Below are 27,052 nucleotides of genomic sequence, written 5' to 3'. Positions count from 1 at the left end.
TAGATTGGGGGGTCTCCCAACTGCCACCCCCCGCAGCGGGACAATGCCTGCCGCGGGTGGGACATCGGGACCCTCCCTCTAAAATCGTGACAGTTGGGAGGTATGCAATGGTAATATATATTTATATATGCCCAGTAGAGTACACAATCACATTCGAAAAGGGGGGCGTGGACACTCCCCCTTAACCCATGGACATGCTCTGTTTACCATTGGACACGCCCCTTTAACAATGTGTACCGATTTCTAACTTTTATATGTTGGAGGGTATGCCTCAATATATACTCATAACTTCCTTCTGTGAGCCCATAGGGGAGAATTTACAATAATCTTCTGCCGGTATAATTTTGCTACATTCCACAGGAGAAAACTGCAATATTTAAATGTAAAAATATTTTATTTTGCCACAACCAAGATGGCGCCTACATGGTAGGCAAGGGATGTTCCCTTAAGCAACATGACCGCGCCTGATGCTTTTAGCTGGTTTACGCTTGCGCGTCGTAGAGCTCCGGAATCTGCCGAGAGCCCGTTCAGGTGCCTCCGGAGAGAGCCGAACCCACCGACCCCGGAAGTAGCAGCTGGGGTTGGTAGTCAGAGAGGGGCAGCGGTGGCCGGCAGCATCCGAGGGGACAATGGAGCCGGGCGACAGCTAGGTAAGACGGGAAGCCCGGGGTCTGACGCAGTCCTCCGGGTCCACATTGTATCGCACAGCCTGCAGCAATGTATCATCATTATCCGCTCCCAGCGTTGCACAACCCGAGGAATGGCTGCCAGGGGGAAGGTGGGGACCAGCCAGTGTGATGGACTCTATGTAGCATATAGATAAAGGCATTCATTAATTCCTGAGTGTATACTCACACACTATGTATTCTCACATGTACATATATGCATTTGTGCACAAACATATTTACACACACTCTAGACGGCACAAGTCACGGGTACACACCCATACATATACATACTATATATATATATATATTCCACATCAATCAATGGTATGCATACATATATACACATACAGTAGCATGGGTCACTGCTACACACATACATACTGTACAAGTATCTGCACTGATACACATTTTACATAGTCCACACATACATATGTACACCACTGTGCCCCTTGGGGATATCTGTGAGTGACAGCTGGTCTGTTCTCCTATCCATCTACAATCTATGTTCTGTGAGGATAATTTATGTGTGTACATAGGGATTGCACATGTAGATCTGGGAATGACTGACATGCACTGGAAGGAGCTGTGCTTTGGATTTACAGCATGTGTACAGTTGCAGCGTACTCCTGTGTAACTATATCCTATACACGGAGGCAGGGTGGTGTAAGTTCCTCTCTCTGGGGCCGAGGAAGGAAATGACAGACAATAGTGTGTGTGTGTGAGAAGTAATTGTGTATATATTTCCTCCCTTGACACACACACACGTGTCTAGGCTGAGCGCGCTCATTGGATATTTGTGTCTTTATTTGTGATTTCTTGTACAACATTGCAGGAACTGGATTGTGAATGGAAATCTGTTATCAGAGAGGAAATTATTAATTATGTAAAGTTCTATAAAATCAACTCCAATTACATTTTTTCTAGGACCAGCATGAAGGAATCTTAACGTGGGGCTGGTTTAACATGATCTGGGTACCTGGCTTGTATGTAATATACAGTGTAAAGGCCCCCACACATGGGGCGATTTTCTCGACTTGTCTGGATTGCTTAGAAATTAAGCACACATCGCCCCATGTATACAGCCCATAGCGACGGCGATGTGCGGTCCCGTCCATCGCCTGACTAGATTTTGACAGCATGCAGTCAAAATGGAGTCATATCGCCAATGTTCTCAGCAGAGAACTGCTCAGCACACATCGCTGGTGCATCACATGTGTGTCAGCGATGTGTGCTGAGCGATCTGTGCTTAAGCACAGGGCTCCCGTCGCTCCGTGTGTACAGGGCTTTAGCTTACGAGCAGGGCCCTCCTACCTCTGACTGTAACTACTCAGTTTATTTAATCACTGTTGTTTCCATTTGTAAAGCACAACAGTATTTTGCTGCACAATATACGAAACTGCTAATAATAATAATACAGGTTGAGTATCCTTTATCCGAATATCCGTTATCCGAATTATTCCAAAAACCGTGTTTTTTTTTAATAGTTCGAATTCCCCCCCTGACCCTTTTTTAGACTTACCTAGTCCCCCGGCAGGCCTTCAGCTTCATCTTCGGCATCTCCAGCAGTCCCAGGAGTGCATTGCGCGAGTTCCCACGCGCCGGTGATGGCACCGGCACGCCTGAGAACTCGCGCATTGCATTCCTGGGACCACTGGATATGCCGGAGATTAAGCTGAAGGCCTGCTGTGGACACTGGAGGACTCCATGGACGCCGAGGGACCATCGGGGACCCACCAGGGGACAGGTAAGTATGTAAAAAAAAAAAAAATTCCCAAAACCGGAAAAATCCTTTATTCGGAATGCTCGTGGTCCCGAGCATTTCGGATAAGGGATACTCAACCTGTAATAATATGCCAATGCCATGTTCCACATACAGTTCCTCACTACATATCACCACGGATGTGCATGAGACCTGCGTAGTCATACGGCACACATCCCACACATGACTTGCCCTGTGTAGGAGAGAGGTGCTCTGAGCCTGTTGTACAGGGCACATATAGATGTGACCCCTGTATCTCCAGTAACCGCATCAATTAGTGTTTAAGCACCCTGAAACTGATATAACCCCTGCAGTTCCTCTTTCCTGTCTGGGGAGTTGCTCTCTGCTTTTGTACTTCAAGTGCTGATATACAGAGCAGATTGTGCTAGAAGAACCAGAGCTGAGCATAGAGTGTCAGTCCAGGCAGGAGTGCAGTACTGCTTGGGTGTGACAGGTGCTAGAATGAACACTAGACGTTACTGCCCGCAGGCACCAGTCTGGTGATGTTGTTTAGTGGGGTGTGGATTATTAGGTGAATAGGATGACCACTATTGGTCGGCACAAGCAAAAGTTCAACACAGTATAAAGTTGACACACATTGTTCACCGTCTGTTAACATCTGTATTAGTGTACTGCGTGCTTTGGACACGGCACCTTTCTGCGCTCGGCACACAAGTATATTCTCCCCCTATGCCGCCATGGATGGAGAAGTAATAAGTTGGTTTAAAAAAAATCATGAAAAACTTGTAGTCCTTTTGCTTGTGTCGATCTTTTGCAAGTCGTCCCAGACCATGTCTACCTTTTTCCTGTGTCGACATATCAACCGGTACCATGTTCATTGTGGTGTAAGATACCACACACAATATTTGCTATTCCATCTGGCATATCATCTCACTTTCACTGCTCATATTATCCTACCTACTGAATATCCAGGCCTCTAAAGGGATCTCATTGTATTTCAGCACAGCCTGTTCTGTCCTTGACAGTGTATTATGTGCTCATGATAAGAGAGCGCAGAGCGATTCCATAGCACAGCTTCTCTTATCATCTGATTGCTGTTGACCTTTTCCCTTTGAGATATGACCCTGTTGCCTGTATATAACAACTCAGCCCTAAAGGTGCCCATACATGGAGCGATAACTTCTGTGCATTATGAACTAGGGGTTGAAGCACCGCGAGGTTTCAACTAGATGCATTGCAATCTAGTTCAAAAAGTACGGGCAGCACATACTTTATGTGCTGTGCGATGGAATGTGCGCGGGCAAGCGCATCTCACCGCCCCGTCGCTTCGTGTATGGGCACCTTAAGCAATGCAATACTTACTAACTGCACATTGCAGTCTGGTGGAATTGCTGCAAATTGTGTAACAGAGTGATGTAGGCTTTGCAGCACTCGCAACGCTGGCCGCCTGCATCTACCCTGTGGGGCGGTACAGAGAGCCAGCAAGTATGTATCATTTAATGCTTGAAATGACACAGCTAGGAAATAATCTGGGCATTTACTAAGCGATATCACTAGATCGCCTCCACCGTGTCCCTACATCGCTCAGTGTGTAAGGCCATAGCTATTGCCTGGCGATGAAGATCCAGCATGATCGCCGGTCACGCCCAGTGTCCTCACCGGAGAACACTGGGCCTGACAGATTGATCAGCACACAGCACTGTGTGCGGAGCGGTCTGGCTGAGCATTCTATAGGTTGACATACATTAGGTCGACCACTGAAGTCGACAGGGCTTAGGTGGACACAATTCGCTCCATTGCTACATCACTCCGTTACACAATTCACATCATGGATAAGGTCGACAATGGGAAGGTCAACAGTCAAAAAAAATTTTGTCGACAGGCGGTATTTCATACCCTACCATCCACTATGGAGTGATGGGAGAATATAATAGTGCCGTGCCTGAAGCATGGTGAATGCACAGACCCATGCGAGAGGATGCGATACACTTAGACGTGTTCATGTCGACATTCCGGACAAAAGCCCTTGAAAAACTCATGTCGACTTTTTTGACTGTCAACCTATTTGAGGTGTTAACCTTAAGCCCTGTTGACTTTCAGCGATAGGCCTAATGTATGTGGAACCTATGACCCGCACCCTCGGTGTGAATAGTCTGCTGCTGCCTACTATTACATAATAACATTGGGTCATTGTAGGGCAAATGGTTAGATGTGGTATTTTAGGGTGGCTGCTTCCGTAAAGGGAGTTTTTGGGGGGGTCTCCGGGGAGTGGGGAAATCTGAGGATACGGTAGTTTGAATTAGTTTTTTCCCCCATCTTTGTTTAATTTTTGACTTTTGCTTTATTACTAAGGATAAGGATGGTAGGCGGCACTTTTTGCAGATTAGGGGTAGCAAGTGGGACCCTGGAACTGTATCTGGGAGTACAATCAGGAACTTGATAAAATGCCAGAGGGTGGCGGATGACCTCCTGACAGTCAGGACCCGACTTACAGGAGCTATTCTCCCATGTGGGGGGTCCATGGCCCCCATAGAGGTAGAATATAACTTGTCCTGAGCGCAGCAAGCCATCGAGCCCGCAAGGGGCTTGTTTGTGTTCGCCCCGCTGTCGGAGTAACAAGTCAGAATTCCGACGTCGATCTAATGACACAATGCATACATATTACTTTGGACTGTAGGGTTTTTTAAAGTAACAATTTATTGGAATATGAGTGACAAGTTCTTTTTCCCGTCGCAGATGTCTAGCAGTGACTGAGGGCATTACACATGTAGCTATCCCTATGGAATGTCAGGTGACTACTCTGGCACCATCTCGGGCCATGTGGAGTCAGTACTTGGTCAGGAAAGTAGGCATGGCTAAAACTGAACTTCTAATCTTCCATCCCCCGAACATCCCCTCTTCTCCCACTATCTCCATCAGCATTGGTGAAACCGAGATCACGTCCACCGACCAAACGCGCTGCCTCGGTGTCATCATTGACTCCTCCCTCTCTTTCACCCCCCACATTCGTGCTCTCTCACAGTCTTGCCGCTTTCACCTACGCAACATCTCACGCATCAGACCATTCCTCTCCACTGACGCGACCAAAATTCTCATTCACTCTCTTGTCATCTCCCGCCTTGACTACTGCAACATCCTTCTCTCTGGGCTACCTCTCACCCGCCTCGCACCTCTCCAATCCATTCTTAACGCTGCTGCTAGGCTCATCTTCCTCTCCCGCCGCTCTACCTCCGCCTCCCCCCTCTGTTTATCTCTTCACTGGCTCCCCATTCCTTTCCGAGTTCTCTTTAAACTCCTCACCACCACCTACAAGGCTCTCTCCTCCTCCACAGCTCCCTACCTCTCTTCACTGATCTCTATCCACACTCCCTCCCGTCCTCTTCGCTCCATCGCTGACCGCCGACTGACCTCTCACCTAATCACCTCCTCCCACTCCCGTGTCCAAGATTTCTCTCGCGCTGCCCCCCTGCACTGGAACAACCTCCCGCCACCCATCAGGCTATCTGATTCCCTTACCTCCTTCAAGCGCTCCCTCAAAACCCACTTTTTTCGACTAGCCTATCCCTCCTCCTAACCTCTTTTGATCCTCCTATCCTGCCTCCGTTCCCCTCCGTTCCTACTTATCCTATTGTATTTCGTTCGTCCACCCACCTATTTTTAGTATGTTAACTCTTATGAGCAGGGCCCTCCTTCCTCACGTACTCACCCTACCTCATTACCTCACCTGTGCTCCTGTCCTGTTCTTCCCTTCCTCTACTTCATCTTCGGTCTCCTTGACTATTTTGACACCTACTTCTGAACTGATGCTGATTTTAGTTCTACCAGCTATACCCCTATTTATACTGTATCTTTCTACACACCCTGTACGTTACCTTGTAATTTGTTTTTTTTTGTTTGCTATGTACGGCGCTGCGGACACTTTGTGGCGCCTTATAAATAAACGTACTACTACTACTACTAGGTACTTTGCACCTGTGTCATGTGTTCCCCTAGTGGCCGAAGCTGAGTGTGCACTGGATAAGCAGCTTGTACCCTGACACACAGCACTTGGGATGAATGGGATCACAGTTAAGCCCTGTACACACGGGGTGATATAAGCCAGAATTTAGTGTCCATTCTAGCACCCGCTATCTTTGAAAACCCATGCAGTTCCTTTTCCCTGCCTGGGCTGTCACTGTCTGCTATGGTGTTTCTAGCACAGGTATGGTTTGCTTATCAGTGCTGATATACAGACCACACTGCTAGAAACACCACAGCAGACAGCGACACCCCAGGCAGGGAAGAGGAACTGCATGGATTTTCAAAGATAGCAGGTGCTAGAATGAACACTAGAATTGCTAGCTAAATGGTGGCTGAGTGACCATATTGCCTGTGCTTTTGAGGGTGTACAGGGCGATCTCGCTAGGAGCGCGCTCCCGCAACCAGCCCTGTACTAGTATTTTGACTTTTCAATTTTTACTTTTCTGGCAAATTAGCTTGTTGCTGATAAAAACGATACGCTGAGCGATATGATCGCTGAGCGATATTAAGCCAAAATCACTCAGCAACCAAATCACACCATGTGTACGCACCTCAAGGTGCAACCTTCTGTACTTTTATGTAAACAAAGCAGCACAAAGCAGTTTTTAAGGCTGATTATTTTCTTTTCCAGAACAAACACAGAGGTGTAATTGTATGAAAGTGCTATGTGATCACAGAACCCGCAAACCGCTTTAGTCCCCCAATTGTGTCTTAGTTTCCAATATGAAGTTTTATGATTGCCCTTGTCAGAAAATAAGGAATATAAACTCATTTAACGATGCATCCAATGACACAAAAGCTCACAAAGATTCATTCAGTATATAGACATGACAATTTGGAGAATTAGAACAGAGTGTATTATTATTATGCAACAAAAATTTTAATTGAATAATTGTATTTGTACATAATACATTGGGTGACATTTAATAGGATGATTTACACTGCAAAACCAGTTTGATTTTGCAGTGTAAATGATTGCCACTTTAAAAAAACTGGAGATTTCTTACCAAAACTCTCACTTTCTGATTCTCTCATCCTATTAAATCTCACCCATTGGGCCTTATTCAGATCTGAGCTCAGTACAAATTTGTTTGGGAAATGGGCAAAACCATGTGCACTGCAGGTGGGGCAGATGTAACATGTGCAGAGAGAGTTAGATTTGTGTGAGTTATTTTGTTTCTGTGCAGGGTAAATACTGGCTGCATTATTTTTACATGGCAATTTAGATTTCAGTTTCAACACACCACACCCAAATTTAAGTCTCTCTATACATGTTACATCTGCCCCACCTGCAGTGCACATGGTTTTGCCCATTTTCCCCAAAAATTGTACTGAGCTCAGATCCGAATAAGGCCCATTGTGTCTGCAATATTCGTGGCAAATGCTTTTTCGATGGTGATGCATGCAGGAGTGACGGGGCACCTAAATCTCTGCTGGCGGTTGGGCCACATCCCTTACCTTAATTAAATAAAGATGAAATAGAAATTCTAATGAATAATTAAGATCCGTTATATGCAAATATCCCTTCTAGTCGGGCTTCCACAATCCCCTGAGGCCACCCTTACAAGAAGTAATGAGTGAGGTACTTATAATTAATTCTACAGCCCCATACACACTAGACGACTAAGGGCACCGTCTATATAAACTGTATCGGTGGTTATGCTGCTGATCAAACGATAGTGAGTGTACACACTGAACGATATCTGTAAACAATATTGTTCAGTCACGTTACCGGGTCGCACTGAACATGAAGGTTGTTGGCTTTATAGCAGATGGTGTGTGTACACACTGAACGATATCTGTAAACAATATCGTTCAGTCACGTTACCGGGTGTTTATGTGGGGGGATGTTTTATTAACGGTGCGTGGGAGCGTGCATCATTAACGGTAATGAGCATACACACTAGACATTTAAAAAAATATATATTTTTCAGAAGGGCCCTTCCCATCTAGTGTGTTTGGAGCTTCAGGGGCCCATTTACCAACAGTCGCATTTGTAATACATTTGGGTCGCCGCGGCTATGTGTGATGTCACGCAGCCGCCACCCCACCCTCCTGATTGGTCCCGACACGCCTGCATTCTCCAGACCACGCCCCCGAAAATGCCACGCCGCAGCCCCCGTAATGGTGTGTCGCCACCTCGTCGCCCCCCGTGAACTGCAGTCGCATTTTTCTCAATGTGACTGCACTGCATGGCCTTGCTCACTAGTGTGTGTGTGTGTGTGTGTATATACGCATATTGCACGTTTTGGTAATATACTGTTATAGTTAATGTGCTTGTTTTCTTCACTTATTGCACTTTTTATTTAGCCTTATGTTTTGTTTCTCTTGGAATCATGTGCGATGAGCAGTGTTCCCTCTAAGCTGTGCGCACGTGCGCGCGCACACATCTTGACGAGCATGCGCACAGACATTACAACTGAGCGCACAAAGCAGCAGTGGTCCCTTTTTGCAGTTGTGGACTCAATTAATGTGTGTTTCACCCATTAACTACATTGTGTGCTGTATTTTGAATGTTTCAATGTTTAATATAATTTTGAAGTAAAGTTAACACAAATGTTGAACGTCATTTTCCAGTTATATATAAGTGACGCACAAAAATGTAAATTTCATTCCAAAGTTGCACAGCCAAAATCTTTAGCCGCACACAGCTTTCGTAAAATTAGAGGGAACATTGGCGATGAGGCTATCCTTTGTCAGCCCACCCCAGGGTCATGATGGGGCGAGGCGCAATAAACCTATATGGACATATTCCACATGTTCTATAGATAGATAGCTTTTTTCATTCTATTAGCTGTAACCTAAATGTGGGTTTCATTCCCCCCCCCCCCCCCTACACACACACACACACACACACACACACACACACACACACAGCAGCAGCTTCTGCACTTATTCTGAGTTCGCATGGTGAACAGAACCCGTCCAGTTACATTCTCCGGAACTGGTTTGGCCGCGCAGTACTGAACTCTGTCTGTGCTCTAGAAGTGTATAATTAATTAAGGAGTGTAAGTGTTCTGGTGATTACATCTAATTTCCTTTTCATCACATGCATTCCTCAGGGCAGCATGGTGGCACCTATAAAAATAGTGTAGCTTCACCCACTTTGTGGCCCAGCTCCTGGTCTTCCTGGCATTCTGCGTATACTCCCCAGCTGGAATAACCTGCTCCTGGTATGTGATGTCACTCTGAAATGACATATGACAGGGTTTCCACTGTGCTCTGAAGCATTTCTCACGCACATTGTGCAGTATAATCTTTGGTTCTACTGCAGAGGGATGTGGTTCAGCTGCGTCTGTCTGGGAGCTGTTATTGCCAGCTGCTGAGGATAGGGACCCCCGTGTTGTTGGTTTACGTGGATTCACATTAAACATCAAGCAAGTAACGCCACAGCGTGGTTCTGTTTCAGTGTCCCCTAGTGACACAATGATCCTGTTGACGCTTCTTCTCCACCTCATGCGCTAATCCGCCTGTGTCCTCCTAGGTCTCTTGGACATGATTGGTTGGATCTCGGAACACCAGGAGTGGCCTATGATGTCCGAATAACATCTATGACAGCTGTGAGGTGAGTTGTGGGGACTCACTAATTGCCTTTATTGTTAATGGCGGGCTTGGTTATTCAGAAACATTCCCCCTGGCGCCTTTTATAGTGGGTGCTTGCGATTCGATCGGGATCGAATGGTACGCAAAATGCTTTTGATTTGCTTATATAGGACATTGCTGTACTATATAGTCTTGGCTGCCATGACTATTTTTCTATTCGATTTACACTACACGGGAGCGCACATTGGGATCGAATGTAGAAAAACCATTCCGTGCCTATTCGATTTTGCTTCTATAAGCAATATGGAATAGAAAAATAGTGCATATCTCACCATGTGTATGCTCTATTACATAGAGGCCCACTCAATCTTGAGACGACATTGTACCGGCAGTCCAGGCATTTGGGTACAGCGGTATGGTATATATACTGTACTAAACAAGCCCTCGGTTTCATTATTCAGGTGAAGTGTAGTGTGGGACTTTGTACCCAGTGCCCCTCCTTTGTGGGTGGGATGGATTATTTTTTTATATAAAATTGTATATGTAAAAGTACATGCTGTTGTATAATGCAGAATTTCCCAAACTCGGCCCAGAATTTCCCAAACTTGATTTAACCATCTAGATCAGGGGTGTCAAACTCAAATTCATCGGGGGCCACATCAGCAGTTTGGTCACCCTCAAAGGGCCGGTTGTATCTGTAGGTCCCCCTGTATAATTATAATGCCATGACACCACAGGCTGCTCCCCCTGTATAATATAAAATGAATGCCATGACACCACAGGCTGCTCCCCCTGTATAATATAAAATGAATGCCATGACACCACAGGCTGCTCCCCCTGTATAATATAAAATGAATGCCATGACACCACAGGCTGCTCCCCCTGTATAATATAAAATGATTGCCATGACACCACAGGCTGCTCCCCCTGTATAATAATAATGCCATGACACCACAGACTGCTCCCCCTGTATAATATAATAAAAGTAATGCCATGACACATAAATGATTATACAGGAGGAGCAGCCTGTGGTGTCATGGCATTATTATTATTATTATTATACACGGGGACACCTCAGGAAACAGCAGATATATATTTTTATTTTATTGTGAGTGTGATCCTCATCCTCACTTACTGTTTCTCCGTCTGTCCTGCAGCTGCTGCGGCTTCCAGCTTTTCTTCACTGCTTGCTGCGGCCACACTGTCCCCGACTCCCGGTCCAGCTTCCCTGCCTTCTCCTACTTCTCTACAGACGCATGAGCGGGCGGCGTCATCGTCATGACGTCCCCACCCAGTGTCTGTCACTGCCGGGCATCAGAGGGAACAGGCGGCCGGGCCCTCCTCCACGTAGCCGTGGAGGCCGGCGGCCATGTTTCTGTAGCCGCATACATTTGTGCCTACAGGAACATGGCCGCCGACAGTGGAGGAACAGGTAAGGCGGCCGTGGACGTGGACGCGGCCCGCAGCACTCCTGTTTTAGACACACTGCCCCTGCGTGCTATCTCCTCGCGCGGGCCACATGACGAGGTCTGGCGGGCCGGATTTGTGTTTGACACCCGTGATCTAGACTCAAGCATGGAAATCCTTCAAAAACCTGGACTGTAGTGGCGGAGTTTTGGAAACTGTGTTGTAGTGCAATATATATAAATATAACTGTATAGGGTGTGGATCCGTTGGTCACCAGCAAGTTGTTACACATGCGTCTAGGTCGACAGTGAAAAAGTCAACATGTTTTTTTTTACCCTTATGTCCTAGTCTGGTAGGGCATGAAACACCGCCTGTCGGCACACGTCGTATTGACATGGACACCGCGTCCGCTCGCCATGCTTCGGGAACGGTGCCTCACGGGTGTGGATTAGTTGGTCACCAGCAAGTTGTTAGAAAGTCATTAGGTCGACATGGGTCATTAGGTTGACATGTTTTGTTTTTTGTTCTTTTACCCTTATGTCCTAGTGTATGGTAGGGCATGAGACTCCGCCTGTCGGCACATGTTGTGTTGACATGGACACTGAAAAGTACCACCACGTCCCCTCGCATGGCTCGCTGCGCTCAGTATGCTTAGGGCATGGTGCCTGGCTACCGTAGTGACCGTATCCCACTGTATCAATGTAACGCAAAACTTTAAACTGTGCATTATACAGAGTTCTGTCACTAACCAGAAACAACGTCAGAACAGTTGTTGGGTTTGGCTTTGTAGTAGTAGAGACGTAGCCCATAGCAATCAATCCGATTCTACTTATCATAGATCTAAATCCTTTTAGAAGATAGTCTCATTAATCTGATTGGTTGCTAAGGACATCTCTACTGTTATAAACCTGTACATTAGTAAAGGTACTTGTGTATTATCACGGCGCCCAAGATTTCCATCGTAGGGCATCGTATTGATCGCATTGCATGCGGTGCGACCCGATTTTCAATTGTACAGGCACCCTGATGGGCGATTACTATGTTAAATGCACCCCCATTGTTAATGCAACCTCCACTATCAACGCTAACCCGAAGTGTGGCAGGCGCAGCGAGCCCGGGAGGGGCGGCGGTACGCGTCCTCCGACCTTTTCATACCCCCACTATCCATGTCGGTGTGGAGTTGATTTTAGATAGTGTGGCGAGCGGACGCGGATTACTTCACATGTTTTCCGCATCCCCTCGCCACGCTTTGGGCTCGGTGGCTCGCTGCGCTCACAACACTGTCTAAAATCAACTCCACGCCAACGTGGATAGTGGGGGTATGAAAAGGTCGGAGGACGCGTGCCGCTGCACCTGCCACGCTTCGGGTTGGCGTTGATAGTGGGGGTTACGTTAACAATGGGGGTGCATTTAACATAGTAATCACCCATCAGGGTGCTTGTACAATTAAAAATTGCATCGCATGCCACGCATTGCGATATTTTATTGTACAATGCGGGTCTTTGGACCCGAAAATCGGGTCCCATCACATACCTTAATTAGTGCTATGCGATGCGATGGGCGCCGTTATAATACACAAGTACCTTAGTAAATATACTTCTTGGTGTTGTAATGTAAATGCTCTGTAATAAACCCAACATGAGCAGCCCATGGTTCAGTACATCTGTTCCCTGTATTTATTATTTATTACCAGTTATTTATACACTTTACAGAGAATATTTGAACAGTCACATCAGTCCCTGCCCCAGTGGAGCTTACAATCTATATTCCCAACCACATGTACACGCACACACAGACATTCTAGGATTCATTTGTTGCGAGCTAATGAACCTACCAGTATATATTTGGATTGTGGAAGGAAACCCACACAAGTACAGGGAGAATATAAAAACTCCACACAGTTATAGCCATGGTGGGAATCTGACCCGTGACCTCGGCGCTGTGAGGCAGTAATGCTAATGAATACCCCATCCGTGCTGACCTGTATGCTACATGTAATCCCAATTCATGTGGACACGGACATGTTTTGGGATGTATTTATTTTGGGGGGTGGGAGGGGGGGGGATTTGACATACATTCTCTGGGATTATTTTACTCAATACAATATATTCCTATGGACATATGATTTTCCATGTAATAGTTTACTTATTAGACCTGACGCGTTTATCCGGTTCCGGCTGTCTGTGCATCAGGTGATTGTCAGAACCGTCTGGGGAGCGATGTGATTAGAGGGGGGAATGAGGAATACTGAGTGTGACAGGGCCTGTGGGGCAGCGCGGAATCACACTGGGAATGAATCTGTCAGGATGACAGGTTATCCTCAGCTTTACGATTGTGTATTGGAAATATCTCTTGGGGTGCGGACGCAGACGTGGCCTCCGTACTGTCTCCCTGATGAATCCTAGCAGCACCATAAATAAATGTTCTTCTTTAAATAAAGCTAGTAAGATGGCGCTTGGGTACATCGTGCTGTACCCCTGCCCTGTACAATATTACGGTGATCTAGTACTATGGCGCTCAGGTACATCGTGCTGTACCCCTGCCCTGTACAATATTACGGTGATCTAGTACTATGGCGCTCAGGTACATCGTGCTGTACCCCTGCCCTGTACAATATTACGGTGTTCTAGTACTATGGCGCTCAGGTACATCGTGCTGTACCCCTGCCCTGTACAATATTACAGTGATCTAGTACTATGGCGCTCAGGTACATCGTGCTGTACCCCTGCCCTGTACAATATTACAGTGATCTAGTACTATGGCGCTCAGGTACATCGTGCTGTACCCCTGCCCTGTACAATATTACAGTGATCTAGTACTATGGCGCTCGGGTACATCGTGCTGTACCCCTGCCCTGTACAATATTACGGTGATCTAGTACTATGGCGCTCAGGTACATCGTGCTGTACCCCTGCCCTGTACAATATTACAGTGATCTAGTACTATGGCGCTCAGGTACATCGTGCTGTACCCCTGCCCTGTACAATATTACAGTGATCTAGTACTATGGCGCTCAGGTACATCGTGCTGTACCCCTGCCCTGTACAATATTACGGTGATCTAGTACTATGGCGCTCAGGTACATCGTGCTGTACCCCTGCCCTGTACAATATTACGGTGATCTAGTACTATGGCGCTCAGGTACATCGTGCTGTACCCCTGCCCTGTACAATATTACGGTGTTCTAGTACTATGGCGCTCAGGTACATCGTGCTGTACCCCTGCCCTGTACAATATTACAGTGATCTAGTACTATGGCGCTCAGGTACATCGTGCTGTACCCCTGCCCTGTACAATATTACAGTGATCTAGTACTATGGCGCTCAGGTACATCCTGCTGTACCCCTGCCCTGTACAATATTACAGTGATCTAGTACTATGGCGCTCGGGTACATCGTGCTGTACCCCTGCCCTGTACAATATTACGGTGATCTAGTACTATGGCGCTCAGGTACATCGTGCTGTACCCCTGCCCTGTACAATATTACAGTGATCTAGTACTATGGCGCTCAGGTACATCGTGCTGTACCCCTGCCCTGTACAATATTACAGTGATCTAGTACTATGGCGCTCAGGTACATCGTGCTGTACCCCTGCCCTGTACAATATTACGGTGATCTAGTACTATGGCGCTCGGGTACATCGTGCTGTACCCCTGCCCTGTACAATATTACGGTGATCTAGTACTATGGCGCTCGGGTACATCGTGCTGTACCCCTGCCCTGTACAATATTACGGTGATCTAGTACTATGGCGCTCGGGTACATCGTGCTGTACCCCTGCCCTGTACAATATTACGGTGATCTAGTACTATGGCGCTCGGGTACATCGTGCTGTACCCCTGCCCTGTACAATATTACGGTGATCTAGTACTATGGCGCTCGGGTACATCGTGCTGTACCCCTGCCCTGTACAATATTACGGTGATCTAGTAAGATGGCGCTCAGGTGCATCGTGCTGTACCCCTGCCCTGTACAATATTACGGTGATCTAGTACTATGGCGCTCGGGTACATCGTGCTGTACCCCTGCCCTGTACAATATTACGGTGATCTAGTACTATGGCGCTCAGGTACATCGTGCTGTACCCCTGCCCTGTACAATATTACGGTGATCTAGTAAGATGGCGCTCAGGTGCATCGTGCTGTACCCCTGCCCTGTACAATATTACAGTGATCTAGTACTATGGCGCTCAGGTACATCGTGCTGTACCCCTGCCCTGTACAATATTACGGTGATCTAGTACTATGGCGCTCAGGTACATCGTGCTGTACCCCTGCCCTGTACAATATTACGGTGATCTAGTACTATGGCGCTCAGGTACATCGTGCTGTACCCCTGCCCTGTACAATATTACAGTGATCTAGTACTATGGCGCTCAGGTACATCGTGCTGTACCCCTGCCCTGTACAATATTACGGTGATCTAGTACTATGGCGCTCAGGTGCATCGTGCTGTACCCCTGCCCTGTACAATATTACGGTGATCTAGTACTATGGCGCTCAGGTACATCGTGCTGTACCCCTGCCCTGTACAATATTACGGTGATCTAGTACTAGATCTTTTTGCATTTTTTTTTTTTCGTTTTACAAATTGCCATTACCTATATACATAGCATGCCGATAAAAAGCAATGGACTGCCTCAGATGAGGTGCAGTAATGCCTCGCCTCCACTTAATAGCCATCTTTATTCCATTCCTTATGTGTGTCCGTGTATATTTCTCCTTCCCCCTTTGTCAGCTGTGTAAGTAATAATGTTACCATGTGTGTCGCCTGCATCTAGCTTCTTGTTTTTGGGCATCTATTACTGTAGGCAGAGCGTCCCGCCCCCTTCCATTTACTCACAATCAATAATACTTTTAGGAGCATTTGTCCTCCAAGTCGCAATCAATATCAGTCTGGCACCATCCCAGAGGCGTGTAATACTTATACTGAATATGAGCTGCCTGACCTCTCCCGAGCCTTAAATCTTATTCTCATCAGCAACTCTTAATACATAGATGTTATTTCATTGTACGCGACATCCAGTCACCCTGACAGAGGGTGTTCTGTGTACCTGGCATTTAGGTTGGGTCAGATGGAGGTCTGGTTGTGTCCCTTCAGTGAGTGCTTTGGCCTCAGAGTGTGGCCTTTGATACTGAGAAGAAGCAGCAACCGGCTACTCGCTGTTGTGTCCTCATATTGAGGTATAGCCGTGATATGCATATAGGGTAAGCGTACCCACCCTGCATCTCTGGCAGGTACGTGTATTCCTATCTGTCACCTTCTCTTCTCCTGTTATTAATATGGGCTGGAACAGAGCCTTAGTTTGCTGTGTACTGCTGCTTGCCCTTTTTGCCCTGACATATATATATATATATATATATATATATATATATATATATATATATATATATATATATATATATATATATATATATATATATATATATATATATATATATATATATATATATATATATATATATAGGAAATGAATATTTAGGGCTGATTGGGGTGGAGTAAAGGGCTTCACGGTTAAAAACTGATATATTGTGGAACTAATCGTATTAAAGCCATGAACATTCTTTACATTGCACATAAGTGTGCGGAGTGAATGAATGGCATTGTATGTTTTCCGTCACATGCAGTACGAAAGTTTCATGTATTACACATCTCTGAGCACAGAGCCATGCACAATATAATGTTTGTCCAGAATGTTCCGCTGGGTTGTGGTTGTATCTGTGGATCTGTGACCTTGTCTTGTCTTCTCTCCCAGGGCGACCTGTCAGACATGCAGTCCTCAGGACACCGCTTCCGTGACGTGGAGCACCATCCTCTTCTTAACGAGAGTGATGGCTATAACACATCCCCATCAGAGGCCGAGTTAGCGGACAAGCTATGGTTTATACGTGACGGTTGCGGCATGGTCTGTGCCGTGATCACGTGGATGCTGGTGTTCTATGCAGACTTTGTGGTGACTTTTGTTATGTTGCTGCCCTCCAGAGACTTTTGGTATTCTGTGATTAATGGGACAATCTTCAACTGCCTCGCGGTACTGGCGCTGACTTCCCACATGAGGACAATGCTGACTGACCCGGTGAGTACCAGTCACCCTCATCCTTTTGGTGCCGCTGAGCCCGATTGCCTGTGTGCTAGATGCCGCTGAGCTTGCCTGACTGTATTCTAGGTGCCACTGAGCTCACCTGGCTGTGTGCTAGGTGCCGCTGAGCTCGCCGGGCTGTGTGCTAGGTTCCGCTGAGCTCGCCTGGCTGTGTGCTAGGTGCCGCTGAGCTTGCCTGGCTGTGTGCTAGGTGCTGCTGAGCTCGCCTGGCTGCGTGCTAGGTGCCGCTGAGCTCGCCTGGCTGCGTGCTAGGTGCCGCTGAGCTCGCCTGGCTGCGTGCTAGGTGCCGCTGAGCTTGCCTGGCTGTGTGCTAGGTGCCGCTGAGCTTGCCTGGCTGTGTGCTAGGTGCCGCTGAGCTTGCCTGGCTGTGTGCTAGGTGCCGCTGAGCTCGCCTGGCTGTGTGCTAGGTGCCGCTGAGCTCGCCTGGCTGTGTGCTAGGTGCCGCTGAGCTCGCCTGGCTGTGTGCTAGGTGCCGCTGAGCTCGCCTGGCTGTGTGCTAGGTGCCGCTGAGCTCGCCTGGCTGTGTGCTAGGTGCCGCTGAGCTCGCCTGGCTGTGTGCTAGGTGCCGCTGAGCTCGCCTGGCTGTGTGCTAGGTGCCGCTGAGCTCGCCTGGCTGTGTGCTAGGTGCCGCTGAGCTCGCCTGGCTGTGTGCTAGGTGCCGCTGAGCTCGCCTGGCTGTGTGCTAGGTGCCGCTGAGCTCGCCTGGCTGTGTGCTAGGTGCCGCTGAGCTCGCCTGGCTGTGTGCTAGGTGCCGCTGAGCTCGCCTGGCTGTGTGCTAGGTGCCGCTGAGCTCGCCTGGCTGTGTGCTAGGTGCCGCTGAGCTCGCCTGGCTGTGTGCTAGGTGCCGCTGAGCTCGCCTGGCTGTGTGCTAGGTGCCGCTGAGCTCGCCTGGCTGTGTGCTAGGTGCCGCTGTGCCTGTACACTTGTACACTGTATGCATCAGGCGCCTGCCTGTGTGCTAGGTGCCGCTGAGCCTGTACTCTTGTACACTGTACGCATCAGGCCTGCCTGTGTGCTAGGTGCCGCTGAGCCTGTACTCTTGTACACTGTATGCATCAGGTGCCTGCCTGTGTGCTAGGTGCCGCTGAGCCTGTACTCTTGTACACTGTACGCATCAGGCGCCTGCCTTTGTGCTAGGTGCCGCTGAGCCTGTACTCTTGTACACTGTACGCATCAGGCGCCTGCCTGTGTGCTAGGTGCCGCTGAGCCTGTACTCTTGTACACTGTACGCATCAGGCGCCTGCCTGTGTGCTAGGTGCCGCTGAGCCTGTACTCTTGTACACTGTATGCATCAGGCGCCTGCCTGTGTGCTAGGTGCCGCTGAGCCTGTACTCTTGTACACTGTATGCATCAGGCACCTATAGTGCATTATCTCTGCTCTGTCATAACTGCAGTAATATAGACACCATGCTGTGATAATGCTAATGTACAGGAGTTTTCCATATGTGTATCAGTTGCTTAGTATTAAGTGTTAATTAACCCCTGATGTGTTTCCTGAGTGCAGCGGTGTTTATTCCATGCAGTGATAACCTGCCTTTCTCACACTTTCCCTGGTGCCTGTAGGGGGCGGTGCCCAAAGGAAACGCCACTAAGGAGTATATGGAGAGCTTGCAGCTGAAGCCTGGGGAAGTGATTTATAAATGTCCAAAATGTTGCAGTATCAAACCGGAGCGTGCTCACCACTGCAGGTAATCCCCCAGCATCACTATGACTGTCACACATACTGCAGTGGTTACTACCACTTTCTGCGCTCACATATGTTGGCGTATATCCAACTAATGTTCCTATATTCTGTCTCTTGTTACTGATATACACTGGGGGCCCTAGTGGGGCCACTAACCCGGGAATGGTGCATGGTTTCCCCTTATACCTTCAGGCCTGAGCTTTCTGTGGGATGTAAAGCTGTTATGTACAGTAGTCTGTCTGTATTGTTGTATGACGCGTCTATGGATAAAGCACAGACCGTGTAACGGCCATTTCTCTGCCTGTCCCAGTATTTGCAAGCGATGCATCCGGAAGATGGATCACCACTGCCCGTGGGTGAATAACTGCGTGGGGGAAAAGAACCAGAGGTTCTTCGTGCTGTTCACGGTGAGCCCTTCTCAATGTTTCATGCTTCGGCTCCTGCAATGTGCTGCTGGTGTAATGTGGTCAGACAGTGTCTCCCCAGCCACAGTATGATGAGACCAGCTGACCCTGTGCTGGTGCTCTTTCATTCATGAGACCGCAATACTCTTATTGGTCAGCCGATACTGTATGGAGGGAGGGAGGGGGACCCTAGTTGTGAGCTTCTGGAAGGAGGGTGGGGGACCCCACTGCTGGGTGACTGTAAGGAGGGTGGGGGACCCCACTGCTGGGTGACTGTAAGGAGGGTGGGGGATCCCCCATGCTAGGTGACTGTAAGGAGGGTGGGGGATCCCCATGCTAGGTGACTGTAAGGAGGGTGGGGGACCCCGGGGCTGGGCTACTGTAGTGAGAGAGGGGGGACCCTGCAGCTGGGCTAGTGTAGGGAGGGAGGGGGACCCATGTGTGGGCTACTACTATAAGGAGGAAGAGCACAAGGGCAATATCACAATGTATATGAAATATCGGTACTCTTTACCTAGCACGGCGGCCATCGCGGGCATTGAATGCACTTAAAAATCGGGTGCGCCGCGACCGACGCGATGCCCGCGATTTCCCATCGGGAACAATGTTAAATTTCTCAATTGACCCGATTTTTCTGTTCAATGCCTCAATTGACCCGATTTTTCCATAGGAAACAATGTTAAATGGCCCACAGAGGCCAAATAGGCACCCTAAAGTGTGAAATGGCCCCCACAATTGTTAACGCCACCCCACGATCAACGTGAACCCGAAGCGTGGCGAGCGCAGCGGTACGCGTCCTACGACCTTTTCATACCCCCACTATCCACGTCGGCGTGGAGTTGAGAATAGAATAGTGTGGCGAGCGCAGCGAGCCACCGAGCCCGAAGCGCGGCGAGCGGACGCGGATACCTGTGAAACCCGCAAAGGGACGCGTTTACCTGTGAAGGTATCCGCGTCCCCTCGCGGGGCTCGCCACGATTCGGGCTCGGTGGCTCGCTGCGCTCGCCACACTATTCTATTCTCAACTCCACGCCGACGTGGATAGTGGGGGTATGAAAAGGTCGTAGGACGCGTACCGCCGCCCCTCGCGGGCTCGCTGCGCTCGCCACGCTTCGGGTTGACGTTGATCGTGGGGTGGCGTTAACAATTGTGGGGGCCATTTCACACTTCAGGGTGGCTATTTGGCCTCTGTGGGCCATTTAACATTGTTTCCTATGGAAAAATCGGGTCCATTGAGGCATTGAACAGTAAAATCGGGTCAATTGAGAAATTTAACATTGATCCCTATGGGAAATCGCGGGCATCGCGTCGGTCGCTTCGCACCCGATTTTTAGTGCATTCAATGGCCGCGATGCCCGCGATTTTTTTACATGCGATGCCCACGATCAAAATCGTGGGCGCCTTGTTAGGTAAAGAGTACCGAAATATCTTGTATTGGACTCGCATAACCTTTGCCTAACACTGGCCACACATCAGACCAACTTTCCTCCAACCATCCAACTAGTTGGTTGGAAGGAATAAAAACCTGGTCCTGGACGGAGCAAATGTCATTTGTAATGAAGTCCTTTGTTTCCCAAATCTGAAAATGGACAACAACTGTCGCTCAGACAATGTGGTGTAGTTGGACCTATTTGATTTAAATAATTTCACTGAATGTTTTTGTCCATTCCCTTGAGTTTGTTAGCAAATTGCTTATTGGCATTTGCCCCCATACAGTACCAGATTTTCAGTCCAACCAACTAGTTGGAGGAAAGTTGGTCTGATGTGTGGCCAGCATAAGGCACAGTCACCTCACGAATCCTTCTCTGGTTCCAGATGTACATAGCTCTGATCTCCCTCCATGCTCTGGTCCTTTGTGGCCTCCAGCTTTTCACCTGCGTCAGGGTACAGTGGATGGGTAAGTGGCTGTATCTACCTTCTGTGCTTCTACCAAAAAGGTTACATCCTGCCAGACGGCTGATCTAGAAACATGGGCATCAAATAACTGCTGCCCCCCCCCCCCCAGGAGTGTCACCCTCAGGAGAGTATCCCTCACACAGATGTCACCAGTGCACTGGGCCCAGGCTGGCCAGTAATTAGCCCTAAGAAACCACAGTGGTATATTGTTATAACACTTTTCTTTGTATTGGACATTTAGAATTTTACAGATACTTTATAAACCACAAAACAATGTTTTCCCATCTGATTATTTCCTGTTATATATTTCTGTGGCTTTTCCAGGCAATTTTATGTGAAAACACAAAACAGATCAGTGTTGTGTATATTTGTGTGGTGTGCAGTGCGAGCAGCAGATCCCTCTGTGTTGTGTATATTTGTGTGGTGTGCAGTGCGAGCAGCAGATCCCTCGGTGTTGTGTATATTTGTGTGGTGCGCAGTGCGAGCAGCAGATCCCTTAGTGTTGTGTATATTTGTGTGGTGTGCAGTGCGAGCAGCAGATCCCTCGGTGTTGTGTATATTTGTGTGGTGTGCAGTGCGAGCAGCAGATCCCTTGGTGTTGTGTATATTTGTACGGTGTGCAGTGTGAGCAGCAGATCCCTTGGTGTTGTGTATATTTGTACGGTGTGCAGTGCGAGCAGCAGATCCCTCGGTGTTGTGTATTTGTGTGGTGTGCAGTGCGAGCAGCAGATCCCTTGGTGTTGTGTATATTTGTGTGGTGTGCAGTGCGAGCAGCAGATCCCTTGGTGTTGTGTATATTTGTGTGGTGTGCAGTGCGAGCAGCAGATCCCTTGGTGTTGTGTATATTTGTGTGGTGTGCAGTGCGAGCAGCAGATCCCTTGGTGTTGTGTATATTTGTGTGGTGTGCAGTGCGAGCAGCAGATCCCTTGGTGTTGTGTATATTTGTGTGGTGTGCAGTGCGAGCAGCAGATCCCTAGGTGTTGTGTATATTTGTGTGGTGTGCAGTGCGAGCAGCAGATCCCTCGGTGTTGTGTATTTGTGTGGTGTGCAGTGCGAGCAGCAGATCCCTCAGTGTTGTGTATTTGTGTAGTGTGCAGTGCGAGCAGCAGATCCCTTGGTGTTGTGTATATTTGTACGGTGTGCAGTGTGAGCAGCAGATCCCTTGGTGTTGTGTATATTTGTACGGTGTGCAGTGCGAGCAGCAGATCCCTCGGTGTTGTGTATTTGTGTGGTGTGCAGTGCGAGCAGCAGATCCCTCGGTGTTATGTTACTCTGTCAGCTAACCTCCCTCTCTATCTTGTAGAGTGCAGCAGCTTCTCTCCTCCGGCCACTGTAATCCTCATGATCTTCCTCTGCCTGGAGGGCCTCCTCTTCCTCACATTCACCGCTGTTATGTTTGGTACCCAACTTCACTCAATATGCAATGACGAAACGGTATGACGCCATGTCTGCAGACACTGTTATTGGGGGGCCTGTGGGTGGGTTATCATCATGGGGGGACACCGTGTGCTCAACCACATAATAACATACACCCCCAATAGTTTTACTATATAATACATTCAGTGTAGGATTGGAATTGGCGGGATCCTGGGATTTTGGCCAAGATTATGTTGGGGCAGTGCTGAGCGCTAGCTGCTGCCTACTCCCAGCCTCCCTCACTGCTGCCTGCTCCCAGCCTCCCTCACTGCTGCCTACTCCCAGCCTCCCTCACTGCTGCCTACTCTCAGCCTCCCTCACTGCTGTCTACTCCCAGCCTCCCTCACTGCTGCCTACTCCCAGCCTCCCTCACTGCTGCCTACTCCCAGCCTCCCTCACTGCTGCCTACTCCCAGCCTCCCTCACTGCTGCCTACTCCCAGCCTCCCTCACTGCTGCCTACTCCCAGCCTCCCTCACTGCTGCCTACTCCCAGCCTCCCTCACTGCTGCCTACTCCCAGCCTCCCTCACTGCTGCCTACTCCCAGCCTCCCTCACTGCTGCCTACTCCCAGCCTCCCTCACTGCTGCCTACTCCCAGCCTCCCTCACTGCTGCCTACTCCCAGCCTCCCTCACTGCTGCCTACTCCCAGCCTCCCTCACTGCTGCCTACTCCCAGCCTCCCTCACTGCTGCCTACTCCCAGCCTCCCTCACTGCTGCCTACTCCCAGCCTCCCTCACTGCTGCCTACTCCCAGCCTCCCTCACTGCTGCCTACTCCCAGCCTCCCTCACTGCTGCCTACTCCCAGCCTCCCTCACTGCTGCCTACTCCCAGCCTCCCTCACTGCTGCCTACTCCCAGCCTCCCTCACTGCTGCCTACCCCCACCCAACCTCATTGCTCCTTACTCCCACCCTCCTTTACTGCTCTCTACACTGACTGTCACTGTTTCCTACACTCAGCCTCACTTGCTGCTCCCCACACCTGCTCTCCCTGCTCCGTTCAGTTATCCATACTCCAATTCCGGGATTGAAAATCTTCTAGATTGGCGTCCCTAGTTCTATGTATATAACAAAAAAGGTGATGAAAGGGTTAAGAACTAGGTAATCCCGACGTAGCACTAAACTGATGTAAATCACAGAGTCTCCTAATGTTGGGTCTCTGCTCTCATTCTCCATAACAATTATGTTAAATTAGTTTAGTCATTCTTATTATTATTATTAGTAGTAGTAGTACCAGAATTATTAGTCCTATCTTAATATCAATGATGTACAGTACAGCGAAGTAATCTGCATGATATATATGGTTATTTACAACTGTACAAAGAATCCAGGATTAATATCCGGTAAGTCATTGGTGTGAGACATAACGGACCGATCCCTCATCCCCCGCGCTGGGCAGGTAACCGATTCCTGATTCGTGCTGTGCACTGTTGCGCTATATCGGGGTGATGTAGGGTAATTAGCGCATCTGATGAGGGGCCCGCACTTCCCTTTTATGTCTCCCGACTGTTGCCATTAATACCCCATGTAGAATTGCGCTGTCTCCGGATCCTCTTCTCGCCCACATTTAATATTGTTTTTCCATGGGGAAAAATACGTTACAAGAAAGCTGTAAAAGTAATGTACAGTCTATAGAAAGAACTAATGGTTATAGAACAGATGGAAGGCTAATTGGGCTGAGGCAATTAGGGGACCTGAAGCCTAGTTCTATATGAATCAGCTTTGGCTGATTTCTCACAATGGCGAATACTCAACTTTTTGTAAACAATTTTGTTGGCAGGAGATTGAGCGACTGAAGAGTGAGAAGCCGACGTGGGAGCGAAGACTAAGGTGGGACGGCATGAGGTCTGTGTTTGGGGGACAACCCTCCTTCCTGTGGATTAACCCCTTTGCGGGCTTACAAGTCAGACGTTTCCTGCGGGCACGCAAAGGGGGCACCGAGTTCTCTGTCTGAGGATCATCCCTACTAATGGGGTATTTATTTGCTGCACACGGAGCGGCCTCGCTGCCAGTGGTCCTACTACAGCCAAAGGAAGAGACTTTTACACACACGACAATAATCATTATGGCATTTTTCCTATTGAAGACAATTTTTTGGGGCGTCCCACAGACAAGCGCTACAATGGCGTCACCTGGAACGGATGACGGCTGTTTCTGGAAGGTTGTAATTTATTCTGATTGCATCTACATCTATATCTGTTTGTTTTAGTTTATTAACGTATAATGGCATATCGTTTTTTATTATAACGATGAGCTGGATAAAACTTGTGAGTTCTACAGAATGTTTCATCGCTGCGTAGAAGATCGATGGATGCGTAGAAGATCGATGGAAACTTTTATTTAGTGTTGATGGGACTTCAAAACTGTCGCAGTGGGAGGAGCATACTACACCCTTACACGCATCTCTAGGTGTCGGCATGCGGTCCTCGTGCTGGGCTTTGGTGTATGCATGTTGGTATCATTACTTCCCCAATTCCCAGAATTACTCAATGATTTACCTTCATCCTCAGTGTCCTATTAGTATTCTTCCTATCGTTACATTCCTCCGTTGTCTCGTTTTCCTTACTGTTCTCGTTTCTCCATTCCTCCTCCAGCTTTCCCTTATGTCTTCCCACCTGCCCGTGACTCCTGGTCACTTGGCACATAAGGAACGTGCAGTACAATTTGTGGCTGATTGATGGAAGTTACTTCATTTTTTTTGGTTGTTTCTTATGATATGAATGAAATGTTAAAATACAGAATGTCTATGGGCTCACTCTCTACTGCTTTACCTGGTAGTTACTGGACCCCCTCCCCCCAACATCTTAGCTGCTGTTCAGTGGCACCCGGTTACCTGTGATGGCTATGTACCTGGTCCGGCTTTCCCATGTTCTAGTGAGAACTGTTGGACGGGTATATACGTCATGGTGGGGAGGAGAAAGCGCTGTTCTCTATATGACTGCTGTCTCTGCGTGTAATATGTTTTGCATGGTGGCTCTTAGGTTATGATTGATTGCGACGCCACCTATATGATTGATCCTGTGTGTCTGACCTGGCACTGTTGCCGATGGGAGTAATCCTATGCACTGATTTGTGGAATAATGTATAGATTTAATTTGATGTTCTCCGGATTCCTGTACAATGCCCCCCCCCCCCCACCCCCCCCCCCCCCCCCTTCCCCCATCCTTTCTGTACAGGAGTGATGTAAACCCCTTGTCCAGTAGGAAAGGTGTCCCCCCCCAATCCAGTTCTCCAGCTGCTGATGGACGAGGCTAGCACGTGTAGTTCATTCATAGCTGCAGGGCCACTTATTGCCACCTCTGCTTAATCTCATGAGAGTTACTAGCATTCCTGGTCTACAGTGTGGTCAGTACCATGCACTGTAAATGTGCCTCACTACAAAACCAAGGACAGGCTGTCTGGGACCTGTAGTGCCACAACTGCTGGTAAGCCTTAGGATGGTTGTCTTGGGTGTTTTGCAGCAAGCATACCTGCATCTTTCAATCATGGCTAGACGTTCCCAGCTATATTCATTCTCATTGTCCCAGGTCTGGAACAAGCAGTGTGTTATCGATCTGACTTTCCCATCATTGTACTTGTTACTGTAAACTAGGACTGTACCTCCCATTAGTCACCCATGTAATCCTATGGTAATAGAAGAGCCTTGCCTGACACTGTTAGGATACACTGTGGATTGAGGTCATGCTCTGATTTAGTCACAGGTTCCCTTTGTCCTCAGGTGCCTCTGGCCCTCAGCGACAGGCAGTAATAATAAGTACATTGGTCACTGGAGGCTCTGTGGCGCAGACCATGTTCCCAGGACAGTACGGTTCTCATGAGGTTCCCCTTATTCCTGATGCTGGTGACATACCTATATCCAGCACAAGGCAGGGCAAAACCTTTTGCACCGTGCCAGAGTCTCAGCTGCGTTCTGATATTCACTACAAAAATGTGTCTACAAGCCACAGGTATTGGGGGATGAGGGGGTGCTGCATATGGGAGTGCCACAGCAGCAGCGTATGCAGGATCAAATTTTACTTGAAGTTGAAAAAGAGATTCATATTTAGGAGGTAAAGTAGGTTCCGCCTTCAGGTGTTATGTTTTATCCAGTACACACCTTCCCACAGCATTTACAACATTTATTGGTGTTGTCTCAATATCTCTGTGCTCTTCAGGCTGGTCTTTCTATCATCGGAGAGCTGGTTCTGATTGTTAC

At 48.3% G+C, this 27,052-nt stretch overlaps 1 protein-coding gene across 1 annotated transcript; it reads left to right on the top strand.

Annotated features, from left to right (window-relative positions):
• The first annotated feature begins 491 nt into the window (after positions 1 to 491).
• On the top strand, positions 492 to 25,163 carry ZDHHC7 (zDHHC palmitoyltransferase 7). Its single transcript, XM_083164242.1, has 8 exons — positions 492 to 650; positions 9,893 to 9,973; positions 17,116 to 17,436; positions 19,024 to 19,148; positions 19,455 to 19,551; positions 21,364 to 21,445; positions 22,748 to 22,878; positions 24,638 to 25,163. The coding sequence occupies exons 3-8, from the start codon at positions 17,131 to 17,133 to the stop codon at positions 24,809 to 24,811; spliced, it is 915 nt and encodes a 304-aa protein (XP_083020368.1). The 5' UTR covers positions 492 to 650; positions 9,893 to 9,973; positions 17,116 to 17,130; the 3' UTR covers positions 24,812 to 25,163.
• Positions 25,164 to 27,052: the final 1,889 nt, after the last annotated feature.

The sequence above is a fragment of the Crinia signifera genome, chromosome 11 (assembly GCF_055691185.1).
Source record: "Crinia signifera chromosome 11, ASM5569118v1, whole genome shotgun sequence".
NCBI classification, from domain to species: Eukaryota; Metazoa; Chordata; class Amphibia; order Anura; family Myobatrachidae; genus Crinia; species Crinia signifera.
The sequence above is the reverse complement of the archived record's forward strand: the minus strand, read 5'-3'. Positions and strand labels throughout refer to the sequence as shown.